This window comes from Rhinatrema bivittatum, chromosome 4 (genome assembly GCF_901001135.1).
Source record: "Rhinatrema bivittatum chromosome 4, aRhiBiv1.1, whole genome shotgun sequence".
NCBI lineage: Eukaryota > Metazoa > Chordata > Amphibia > Gymnophiona > Rhinatrematidae > Rhinatrema > Rhinatrema bivittatum.
Genome location: NC_042618.1, coordinates 236,177,700 through 236,190,805, shown reverse-complemented (window position 1 = coordinate 236,190,805; position 13,106 = coordinate 236,177,700). Strand labels below are relative to the sequence as shown.

The 13,106-nt window shown below is 43.9% G+C and overlaps 1 protein-coding gene across 4 annotated transcripts in view; it reads left to right on the top strand.

Annotated features, from left to right (window-relative positions):
* CCDC77 (coiled-coil domain containing 77) overlaps window positions 1–6,923 on the top strand; it is a 305,397-nt gene extending 298,474 nt beyond the window's left edge. For all 4 annotated transcript variants that reach the window (XM_029599936.1, XM_029599938.1, XM_029599937.1 and 1 more), the window contains exon 12: window positions 5,015–6,923. In XM_029599936.1, the coding sequence (XP_029455796.1) occupies window positions 5,015–5,161 (147 nt within the window). In that variant the 3' untranslated portion in view covers window positions 5,162–6,923. The remainder of the gene's footprint in view (window positions 1–5,014) is intronic.
* Window positions 6,924–13,106: the final 6,183 nt, after the last annotated feature.

Sequence of the window (13,106 nt, the reverse complement as noted above, 5' to 3'; positions counted from 1 at the left end):
CGATTCCAGCAGCGTTGGCTCCACTGCTCTCAAGGATGGAAGCTCTTATGGCCGCTTTTCCACCAATGGACCCCAGGTCACCGATGGCTCCGGTGCCCTCCCCGCTTGCTTTGTCATCGGGAGAAGAAACCGTTCCGCATCCCTCCATCGGGAGTTCTGCCGATGCCTCAGCTGTCGATGCCGATACATCCGTCGGTGCCACCGATCCACCCATTGGTGCCAGCGCATCCATCGATGCCCTCGATGCCTGCACAGGTGCCTTCGATGCCCTCATTGGTGCCTCCCGTTATTCCTTCGAGTCCTTCGGAGCCTCGACCAGGACCTTCAGGAATCCCACCGCCCCGTCCTCCTCTAGTTCCTAGAGGAGCAGGTGCTGATCCCTACGACACCTGGACTGATGATTCTTCACCAGACACCGATGATTTGCCTTCACCACCTTCACCTACTGAAAGCAGAAAGCGTTCTCCTCCAGAGGAGATGTCTGAATTGGTTCCCTTCCAATTACAGACTGAACAAGATGACAGGCATCAAATGATGGAGCTGTTACAATTCCTGGATGCTCCCAAGGAAATAACCTCCATCCCTATCCACGAGGTTCTTCTGGATCTCCTTAAAAAGAACTGGGAACATCCTGGCTCTGTGGCTCCAGTCCACAGGAAAACTGACACCACCTATCTCGTTCAGTCAGCTCCAGGCTTTCGCAAACCTCAATTGGATCACCAATCTGTGGTTGTCGAATCTGCCCAGAAAAGAGCAAGGAGATCAAAACCTCACACTTCCTTTCCCCCAGGCAAGGAACAGAAATTTCTAGATGCCATTGGTCGCTGTGCTTTCCAGGGATCAATGCTCATCTCCAGAATTGCCTCTTATCAGCTCTATATGACCCAATATAATAGGGTCTTATTTAAGTAGATACAAGACTTAACAGACTCCCTGCTTCAGTAATTTCAAGAGCAACTCCAAACCCTAGTAAACCAGGGTTTTGAGGCAGGCAAGCATGAGATCAGATCATCTTACGATATCTTTGACACTGCTACCAGGGTATCTGCAGCTGCTGTCTCAGCAAGATGAAGGGCCTGGCTCAAGTCTTCCGACCTTCACCCTGAAGTACAAGACAGATTATCTGACCTGCCCTGTGTAGGAGATAATCTGTTTGGCGAGCAGATTCAACGGACAGTGGCGGAACTCAAGGACCATCATGAGACCCTAAGACAGCTCTCTGATGCCTTCTGAGTACTCTTCAAAACAGCCCTTCAGAAAGGACTCTAAGAAGTCATTCTTCCGCCCGAAGAAGTCTTACCTGCCACCAACTAGAACCCATTCTACGAGACCGTTTCAAAAAGCTCAGTCTCGTCAGACACAAAAACAAAAACTGCAAGCAGCTTCTCAGCCGGGGCCTGCTTCCGGTTTTTGACTCCTGCATAGAGAGCAGCAGCCAGCTTCCATTGCCCCACATATCAGTGGGAGGTCATTGTGCCATTTCAACAACAGGTGGCACTTAATCACCTCAGACCAGTGGATCCTAGCAATAATTGCTCAAGGTTATTGTCTGAACTTTCTCTCCATTCCACCGGACTCCCCACCTCTACTGAAGTGGAGAACATCCGATCACTCCATCCTTCTGGAACAGGAGGTCTCCCTCCTCCTCCAGTCCAAGGCAATAGAACCAGTACCCTATTCCTAGCAAGGCCTAGGGTTCTATTCCCGGTACTTTTTAATTCCCAAAAAATCGGGAGGCGTTTGTACAATTCTGGATCTACGTGTCCTCAACAGGTACCTCCAGCGAGAGAAGTTCAAAATGGTAACCTTGGGCTCTCTTCTTCCTCTTCTACAAAGAGGAGACTAGCTCTGCTCTCTAGAACTCCAGGACGCATATACTTATATCGCGATAATTCCATCTCATCGTAAATACCAAGCACTATCAGTACCTGCACCACGAGTCTTCACAAAATGCCTCATCGTAGTTGCAGCCTTCCTCAGGACTCAAGGTGTTCACGTCTACCCCTATCTAGACGATTGGTTAATCAGGGCTCCCACTCAGCAAGCTGCTCTGTCGTTCATACATCTTACTTTACATACTCTAATTTCACTCGGATTTCTTGCCAACTATGACAAATCCTACTTAGTCCCATCTCAAACCTTATTGTTCATTGGGGCAGATTTGGACACCTTGCAGGCAAAGGCTTTTCTGCCTCGACAGCGAGCTCTCACTCTCGTGTCTCTTGTACACCAGCTGCAGTCTCAGCACTCCACGACTGCACACCACTTTCTCATCCTCCTGGGACACATGGCGTCCTCAGTTCAGGTCACCCCAATGGCCCGCTTGGCCATGAGAGTCATGCAGTGGACTCTAAGGTCACAATGGACTCAATCCACTCAGCTCCTGTCTACCATTGTCCACATAACTGACTCACTCCATCAGTCTCTCGCCTGGTGAAGAAATCCTGTCAATCTCCTCCAGGGCTTGCCCTTCCAGGCTCCAGACCCTCAAATAACTCTCACTACCGATGTTTCCAACCTCGGCTGGGGATCCCACGTGGCCGATCTGCAAACACAAGGATCTTGGTCTCCAGAGGAAGCCAAACACCAAATAAATTTCCTGGAGCTGCAAGCAATCAGATATGCTCTCAGGGTATTTCAGGATCGCCTCTCCAATCAAGTCATCCTGATCCAGATGACAACCAGGTGGCCATGTGGTACATCAACAAACAGGGAGGGACGGGCTCCTACCTTCTGTGTCAGGAAGCTGCGCAGTTATGGGCGGAGGCCCTCTCCCACTCGATGTACCTCAGGGCCACCTACTTGCCGGGAATGGACAATGTGTTGGCAGACAAGCTGAGTCGCACCTTTCAAACCGCACGAGTGGTGTCTCAACCGCTCAGTAGCGAACTCGATCTTCCAATAATAGGGTTATCCTCAAATAGATCTCTTTGCGTCACCTCAAAATCGCAAAGTAGACAACTTCTGCTCTCTCACTCGCAGCCAACACTATCAACCAAGAGACGCGTTCTCCCTATCATGGGCAACCGGTCTCCTAGATGCATTCCCTCCACTTCCACGTCTCTCGAAGACTCTCATGAAGTTACGTCAGGACAAGGGAATCATGATCCTGATAGCATCCCACTGGCCGCGCCAAGTGTGGTTTCCAATACTTCAGGATCTCTCCATTCACAGGCACATTCCCTTGGGAAAGGACCTGCTTCTAATCACTCAAAACGACGGGTGCCTACGCCACCCCAATCTTCAAGCATTGTCCCTGACTGCATGGATGTTGAAAGGTTAATCCTTCAGCCACTTAACCTTTCTGAACCAGTTTTCCTTGTCCTGATTGCTTCATGGAAGCCTTCCACGAGACCCCTTTACCTGTCCAATCATGAAGTTTCTGGAGTATCTCTGGCACTTGTCAGAGTCAGGTCTGAAAACTTCCTCCATCAGGATGCGTGTCAGTGCGGTAGCCGCCTTCCATAAAGGTGTCGGGATGTTCCCATATCAGTACAACCTCTTGTAGCATGTTTTTTGAAAGGCTTGCTTCACCTCAAGCCTCCTCTGCGTCCTCCGGCCCCTTCTTGGGACCTCAACCTAGTTCTGGGTCGGCTCATGAAACCACCATTTAAGCCTCTTCAATCCTGTGACCTTCGATACATCATATGGAAAGTGATTTTCCTTTTGGCAATCACTTTGCCTCGCAGAGTTAGTGAATTACAGGCTCTAGTTACCTATCCGCCTTACACTAAACTTCTGCAGGACCGGGCACTCACCCTAAATTCTTACCTAAGGTAGCTTCGGAGTTTCATCTCAATCAATCCATTATACTACCTACCTTTTTTCCCAGACCCCATTCCAATCCAGGAGAGGAGGCTCTGCATACCCTTGACTACAAACGGGCTCTAGCGTTCTACCTAGACTGTACAGCTGCCCACAGGAAAAGCACTCAAATGTTTATCTCTTTCCATCCTATCAAATTGGGGCAGCCTGTGGGTAAACAGACTCTCTCCTCCTGGTTGGCAGACTGCATATCCTTTTGCTATCAGCAAGCGGGCATTCCACTTCAAGACCGTGTTAAAGCACACTCTGTGAGGGCCATGGCGACTTCAGTAGCACACCAACACTCTGTGCCGCTTCCTGACATTTGCAGGGCTGCCACCTGGAGTTCTCTCCATATCTTTACAGCCCGTTATTGCTTAGACAAAGCCGGAAGACAAGATTCCATCTTTGGCCAGTCTGTCTTGTGCAACCTATTTACGACGTGACGTACCAACACCCTTCCGCCTGCCCGGTGGGGTTCAGGATGCCCTCACCCAAATTTCATCCCAGGCCTAATGCCTTCCATGCCTGAGTACATTTGGTGCATTCTCGGACATCCTTAGCTCGGTACTCACCCATATGTGAAGACTACCATCCTGCTTGTCCTGTGAGAAAGCAAATGTTGCTTACCTGTAACAGGTGTTCTCACAGGACAGCAGGATGTTGGTCCTCACGAAACCCACCCGCCACCCCGCGGTGTTGGGTTTCTTATTTTATTTTCGGCACTACCTGTATCTTTTTAACAAGACTGAAGGAGGACCCCTGCTGGCTGCAGGGTTAGTGCCATGCTGGGCACGCCCAGTAGGGGCCAGTCAAAGTTCTGGAAACTTTGACAGAAATGTGCCGTGATTGGGCTCCATCCTGTGATGTCACCCATATGTGAGGACTAACATCCTGCTGTCCTGTGAGAACACCTGTTACAGGTAAGCAACCTTTGCTTTTTCAAAACATCCACAATGAATATTTGAGGTTTATTTACATATAATGGCTGTGATTTTGTATAATGTGAAAACTAGACCTTTTTTAGGACACGAGAATTGGAATTTCTAATTCTCATGCAAATACTATCAATGCCTCTGTAACCCATGGTCACAACTGCTTCAAAAAGGATTTTCCTTCATGTACTTTTGATGAATTGTGGGGAAACTGGTTCCCATTCTTTCATCTGCTGCAACTGACTTTTTACTGGTGGTTTTATATTTTGTTCCAGGTAACTTTGAACATAGGTCCTGACCAGGACCTTGCAATCCTGCACGCGGTGCGCCAGGGTAACGTGAGAACAAGAAAAATCCAAGAGGAGCTGAGAAACCTCAAGGCAAAAATCTACGGTTTAGAGAATGACCTACGAATTGGTTGACATGAATCTTGAGTGACAATATTCTCATGATCATTTTATTACTATTTTAGTCAATGTGAGTGTCAGATCTTTTGCAGTGTGGAAGATTGCAACTAATTGGTTATGGAACACTGAACAATGATTTGCTCCAGCTTCAGAATATTAAATAGCAGTAATGGACAGTAGGAGAGTAAATGCAGGTTCAGTCTGCTAAGTCAAAATTCAGTCAAGGCATATTTTTCCTTTACAGCAATGTCTTCCTCTTTCTTATAATGCTGCTATTCCATTTTTCTTCCTGACAACCCTTAAATATTCACAGGCTGAGTTGTGTGCATCCTCTCTTATCAATACAGTTTCTGCTAGTCAAGGCTACAGTTAAAAGAATGGAATAGACAAAATTCAACTAACCATGAAGCAAAATTGAACAAAGTACAAAACTACAGAAGGAAGTCCAAGCTTATCAACTGGCAGAATACTAGAGAGGAAATATTCAAGGGTTGATTTCATATTATGCCACTTGTGCCTAAGCTATGCACAAGTACGATTCCTTCCCTAAGACCAGTGTGCACCACTTATGTAGCTGCCCCCCAATTGGAAATACAAATATACCTCCTCATTCTTTCCAAGCTGCAGGGTCATCTTAAAATCATATTTTTATTGATAATTATAGAGAGCAGCCTGTTTTTTAAGACATTATTAAACAGTGATCACACTTTCAACCTTTATGTATGTACACACTTCCAAGTTTAGGATGAGATGTAAGGTTTTGTAAAGTCTACCTTTTGTGCTTTTTAAAAGGTCTTCTTTTAAAGATGTAAGGCTTATATCAGCTTGCAGGATCATAACAACAAACCACCTTCTAGCCCAAGAATGCTCAAACCAGCCCTATGGGCAAAATATTTCTCATGTATATTCATTAGGGATTTCCTGAAAATCCAACTGCCTAGGGAGGCCTATAGGACTGCTTTGAAGTTCCCTGTTTTAGCCCAGTTCTCAGAAGTTCTTTCCTCTAAGTAAGCTTTATAGTGGTTCTTTTATGGTTACATTTTTTTTATTGATTTCAACAATAAGTACAACAAAAGGCCCGAACACTGGTGAACTCTGCACAGTGTTCAACACCATGCAAGAATAATACAACCAATTAGTGGTTCTTTTGAAGCAATGGTGCTACAAAATTATTAATAATTCAATTGTCAGATAAAAGATCTCCTTTTTCATTCATATTTTTTTACTCATGCCTGATATGTTTTTCAGTGTCTTCTATTTAGCGCCTCTCTCTACTACAAATATATACAAATTGTAATGGTATTTTGCCCCTCATCAGAAACTATGCAGGTGTCAAAATGAAAAATGAGTATAGCATGAGCAACTGAACAGTGAACTCAAGAATGGAGATTTAAAAAATAGAGGATGTGACCTTAATATGCATATTTTATTTCTTGTATTATATATTTTATTTTATCAAAGACAACCCATGACCAAGACCAAAGAATGAAGCAATACAATGAAGAAACAGACAAGTTGATATTGCTGCTTCAAACTTATGTACAATTTTCAACAATGTTTGATCATTGCAGGCAATTGTCTTTGGCAGATCTCATTCCACTGATCTATCTTGCAAGGCAAAGGTAGTAGTAAAGACACCATGTACTACTTAAAAAAACTGAATGGTAAATAATGAAATTATATCATAGCATATAAATTAGTTATTGTTTTGGTTCCATCAAGAGTTAATATTTCTGTGTGACTTGATTAGCCTCAATTAAAAATGAAGTTAATTTTCCTCTATGGCTATTGGAGATTTTGTTTTTAAAAAAAAAATTATATCCAAAAAGAGTAAAGTTTGGAGGGTAGTCTACAGTTTAGTATTTATTGAATTTATAATCATTGCTGTGCCATGCAGAGGCTTCAGTAGATTACAACCTTGTAATAATGCTGTTGTAGTTAAACATGAATCAGATGGCGGGACCAATTTAAGATTAAATTAAAATACAAAACAATGTACGCAACCTCCATCAACAGTTACAATTCAAAATACAAGCAAATAAGAAAGTAATTTCTTAAACTTGTTAAATGTAAAAAAAATTAGGTCTTCACATTTTAACATTTTTTAAAGTTGCCCTGTTAGCCCCGGATGATAGATAGTCTAGTATTGTTTAAGTCAGCAGTTAAGACACAGGTCAAATGGCAGCGCTGGAAGTAGATCTAAAGAAAAATGAGAAACTTAGTCTTAATTGTAATTTACTTTCCTTGAATCCTGCTATACCAGTCCAGTTGTATATTCCATCCTGCCAACAGATGGACACAGAGGACACAACTTTTCCAGTGATAACATCGGTATTAGTAGTGGTGCATCAAAGTGAGGAGCCAGTATATTCTTGACAAAGCCATGGAGTAAACTAAATCAACCCGTTAGAAAACTCTTACCAAACCCATTTTTATATATATTTTTCTTTTTAAGAACACAGTTGGAGAACTCAAGAAAAACCCTCTCTGCAGACCCTGCAGGGTAGGAGGATCAAACAAAAACAGACATGACAGATTCAGACGGGTTCTCTGGGAGGAGAGGCAACACTAGTATGAACTTTGTGACATCATAAGGCTCTCTATGAGAGCAAGTGCCATCCACAGACTCTTATTTCCTAGGCGGGATATAACAGAATTCAAGAAAATATTAACAGATAAAACTACATTTTTCCTTCCTTATCTTGTTACAGCAGTCCAGAAGCGTGAGTACCACCACATAAACGTGACTGCAGAAAAAGACTATACTGCCTATCTAGTCGGCCCATTGACTCCAATTACACTACCTGAATGTAATCCACTTTGATGTTCCAAAAAGCAGAATATAAAAATCAGATAAACCATTCAGCTTTACAATCCCTACTACTTCGTCAGAAATCCTCTATTTTCTCCATGGTGTTTGAATTCAGATATTGCCCTTGTCTTTTCCACCTCCACAGGGAAGCTCTTTCATGCATCCACTAGCCCCTCTGTAAAGAAACATTTCCTTCCTCTTCATCCAGCCAGATCAGATGCTTGGGTTATGCTGTCCAGCCAGCAGATGGAGACAGAGAGCAAAAGGCTCGCTGACATCATCCCTTATAGGGCCCCATGCTGCATTCAGCCTACCAGTATTCTCTCTCCAGCAATTGGTAGACAAACATCCCATGCTGTGTGAGTCCTGGTTTTTAGGCCAAATGAAGAGGAAATCTGGATACAGCTTGCTCCTGGGAAGTTTAATCTCGGGACTCCGTCCTGTGGTTTAGCTGCTTTTAGGATAATAGTCTTATGACTTTCTCCCCCTTTGGAGCTTAGCTTAAAGACTACAGGGCTTCCTTTGGGAACTAAAACTGGGTCTCTTAGGCTGTGAGTACTCCCCCCCCCCCCCCCCCAACATCCCTTCTGTCTTTGTTTGGGGGTCTTGCCTGTCTATTTTCCATGGTCTCTCCTGAATTTGCCTCCCCTTTCATCCTCCTTTTTGCTTCCCTTTTAAATAAAGTGAAAAGAGAAATTAAACAAAACCAGTTGGCAGTCAGAACATAAGAATATAAGAACATATATTGCCTTGCTGGGTCAGACCAAGGGTCCATCAAGCCCAGCATCCTGTTTTCAACAGAGGCCAAACCAGGCCACAAGAACCTGGCAATTACCCAAACTTTAAGAAGATCCCATGCTACTGATGCAATTAATAGCTGTGGCTGTTCCCTAACTAAACTTGATTAATAGCCGTTAATGGACTTCTCCTCCAAGAACTTATCCAAACCTTTTTTGAACCCAGCTACGCTAACTGCACTAACCACATCCTCTGGCAACAAATTCCAGAGCTTTATTGTGCGTTGAGTGAAAAAGAATTTTCTCCGATTAGTCTTAAATATGCTACTTGCTAACTTCATGGAATGCCCCCTAGTCCTTCTATTATTGTCAAACACTCACAGGCACAGATGGACAATAATCTTTGCTTAAAAATATTTCTAAAAATTGTCTGAAGCACTTTTTGGTGATCCTTTATAACCGCAGATGATTGAACAGACTTGGATGGCTTTGAATTTTGCAAAGCATGTTTGCCAGGCTTTCTGATGCGGTTCCTATACATAGATTGAAATAAACCTGTTGAGATGGTGATGAGCATCTTTTGAATTAGTGCATTGGCGGATCCCTTTTGTTTTTAGTGTTATTATATACGCAGGATCGATTTTGGCTCTTTGTTTTTTGTTTACATGTTTAAGTCTAAGCAAGGGGAAGGGAATAAATGTTGAAGACTTTGTCAGGAAGAAAGAAATTTAATATCAGCATGCAAAGGAAACGATTAGCTAATCATAAGTAATGCAGGGAGCCACGCTAATGCCAGTGCAGGTTTTTTTAATGCAGGTTATTTACTGCCACAGTCAGGGCACAAGTTAAATGTCAGCGCTGACTCGGGGGGCCTAAGTTGGCATCTGAGCATCCTGAAAACCACCTAGTTGAGTGCCTGTCTCGGCACCCAAGTGGCCAGCTTAGCTAGGTGCTTTTCTTGGCATCCGAATGGTCAGCTTAGGTAGGCGCTTCCCTGAGCGACAGATAAACGGCCAGAAGAGCGGCAAGATTGTTAATTAACTCACATCCAAACTGAGTACCTATCTCACTACTATGTTAGTGTGAATTAGCATGCAAAAATATTTGCATGTTTTCTGTAGCACAGTTAGTAGAAATATTAAAATTACTTTCCAGGGTCATACTTTCATGTAATAGGGACCCGTTCGCTCGCTTTTATGCATGGATTATCGGTGCAGGTTTTGAACACTGATGTGGCCACTTATTACACAGGGCCTTACCACGCTTAGGTACACGCATTTTCTCGTATGTGCGCAGATTTCTGCGTGCAAAGCATTTGCATAATTACTTTTTTTTACATCCTGCAGAAGCAGCAGATTCAGCTGTGCACGGTGATCAAAACCCGCGCTCACACCTACCACCTGTTTTGCCACGGGTCTTATTACATCGGCCCCTCAGAGAGGTCAAAGAAGGCAATCCATTTACTTTGTGATCCCAAAAAAACAAAGAGTACCTTTCATCTCATACTGGATCTCAAACAGGGCTTTAAGACTCACTCATTTGAAGATGAAAAGTTTGAAGGGATGGTAATGGTAGCACTGAGATGAAGAGAATTCCTAACATCTTTGGATCTTTCAGAAGCTTATTTTGTAGCCAAATAAGAAGGGATCATCAGTTTCAGACTCTGCTTTTTAAGTTGGCACTGCCCCAAGAAAACCTTTACTAAGGTGATGGTAGTGGTGGCAATGGTCCTGCATCAAGAAGGTATCATTTTGGTTAATATTTATTTTATTTCTGTTTCTTTGCAGAAACAAAATAAAATTAACACCCCCCCCCCCCTCAAGAAAACTAAGCAGTGCCTTCCCAGGCCTCCCTGTTCCCACTTACCATCCTCAAAATAGTCCCAGGGCTAGGAAGCAGCCCAGTCTCCACTTACCCTATCCATGGAAGTCTAGTGGGACAGGAGGGATGCCCACTCATCTGCCCTGAGGTCGACCATATGGCAATGGAAGCAGAGAGCCCTGAGACTGGCACCTTCTCAGGGCTGGCCAATGCCATTTTCTTGCAAGTCCAGCAGTACCTTTTGGGTGTGAGAGTGGGAAAAATTGGAAGTGCAGTTTGTTTGGCCTTGGGGAAGTATCCAATCTTCCCTGGAGGGCTTTTTCTTTTTTTATATTTTCAAAATGAAATGGAAGTAAACTGAAATTTCATTGGTTTTTCTTTCATTTCATTTTGAAAATGTCATGAAACAAATGCATATCCATATTTTTCAGAAGAATAGGCTGGTCTTGTCCAAGACCCTGGAATATTTGGGAGCATTTTTCAACACGAAGGAAGATTGATTTCGCCTGACAGGAGAGAGGATTTGGAAATTGCAGAGACAGGTGAGAGCATTAATGAAAGTTTGGAGCCCAACAGCCTGGAGTTATCTATAGGTGGTGGTTTCAAGGGTGGTGACATTGAATCTGCTGCCTGTTAGAGGTCCTTGCTGTTAAGGTGGTTTCGTCAGTCACATACCTACTGCAAAAGATTAGTGTTGCCGGAGGGAGCTAGGCAGAGCTTGGCTTGGTGGCTAGTTGCCGAGAATCTGGAAGTTGAAGTCTCCCTTGTTGGTCATGGGAACAACAGACTCCAGTTTCCTTGGTTGGGGGTGCATTGTCAAGGTCAGATGGCCCAGGGAGTATGGATGTTGGAGGAGACCAGTGACAAATTAATTTCTTGGACATAAGAGCAATGAGCTCTTTTGCAATTTACCCCTATTCTCAAGGGTCAGGTGGTGAGGTGAGGATCTTGTCCAATATGTAATGGCAGCAGTCTATGTGAATCATCAAGGAGGGACCAGAAGTCTGCAGATGGAGCAGGAAACTGCCCAGTTGATGATGATGTTGGAGAGACATCTAAGGTCTCTCTCAGTGCCTCACATAGCGGGTGTAGAGAATATGCAGGCAGACTTTCTCAGCCAGAACTCTTTGGATCTAAGAGAGTGGTCTCTGTCAAAGGAAGCATTTCAATGACTACGGACAGAAGAGGAGAGCCAGTGATGGACCTGATGGCCTCCTGCAGCAATCCCAAGTGCTGAACTTCTTCAGGGAAGGAAGGGGCTGATATAGGTGAAGCCTTAGACCAGTTTCTTGCCGGCCATCCTCCGCCAGCTGTCGATATGGTTTTGCCCCATAGGCTGCATCAACCTTACCACAGCCACAATGGTTCACAAGGCTTACACCATTTTGTGAAAGGAAAAAAGAAAAATACAATTATAACAACTTCATGACTCACCAAAATAACCCATGATATTTAACCTTGCCCTGAGTGTCCTCAGTCTATAAGTACCTGAGACTGCAACCCAAAGATCACAAGAAATTGATAAGCCTCTGACTGCGTCTCCATTCCCTTTTACATTTTTCCCTGCAGTTTGCTGCATTCATCATCAGGTATTCACAAACATACTCTATACATAACATCCATACACATTCATTACACACACATATCCCACTCCAGTTACATTTCTCATCACTCCCCGAAGGCCCACGCACCCTGCCATCATCTCTCACTCTATGGTGTGTCCCAACAAATTTCCCATTCACCAACAAAGTATGTAGCCCTGAGTTAGAATACTAGGTATAGAATACCCCCTTACCAGTTATCTTCTGAAGCCAATATTTAGTATTTCAGAAACTGCCGTCTGCAGGAGCACAACATAGAACATATCTGCAAACTGTATAAGTAGCTAATGCCAGTTGCTATGTATTATATATTGCCTTGCACACTCAAGTGTTCCAGCCTTCCGGTAGGTATTTAATATTTTGAGTTTGTGCACCCAATTAAGAATTAAGGTGATGACTGGCCAAGGTCTACCACTGTTTTCTCTTTTCTCCCCTACTCTGTAGGGCCTTTCGCAGCATGGCTTATCTTCAGGGGCTACGAGGCCCAGTTCACCCTGTAACCAGTTTTCAATGAATGCAGCTAGCTCAGGTCCTTCACAGATTCAAGAAGGCCAAGCATTACATAGGTTGTTCCTTCGGTTCTCGTGATCATCTAAACAATCTAGGAACGGTACATTTCGCGTTTGCAACTCTATCTGTGCCTCAATCTGAGCTATTCTATCCTGAGAGGAGATATGATGGTCTGCAGTCTCAGTCCTCTGAGAGTGGCTTTCTTAGCCGCTCCTTGATCTCCATGGATGTCTGAAGTTTAGATGCTTATCCAATGCCGCAGTTACAATATTAGTAATCTGCTGGATGAGATCCTCTGGCCCTGTTAGCTTCTCTGACCTTCAGCTTGTCGCATATTCCCTTGTTTGGTGCTCATAATTTTATTGTCGTTCTAAACTTGATATACGTTGTTGCTTTGCAATTCCTGTTCCGTAATGATAAGGGAGAACAGTAGCTTTGTTCAGACAGCGGTTAGTTCCCATCACATACAGGCCAATACA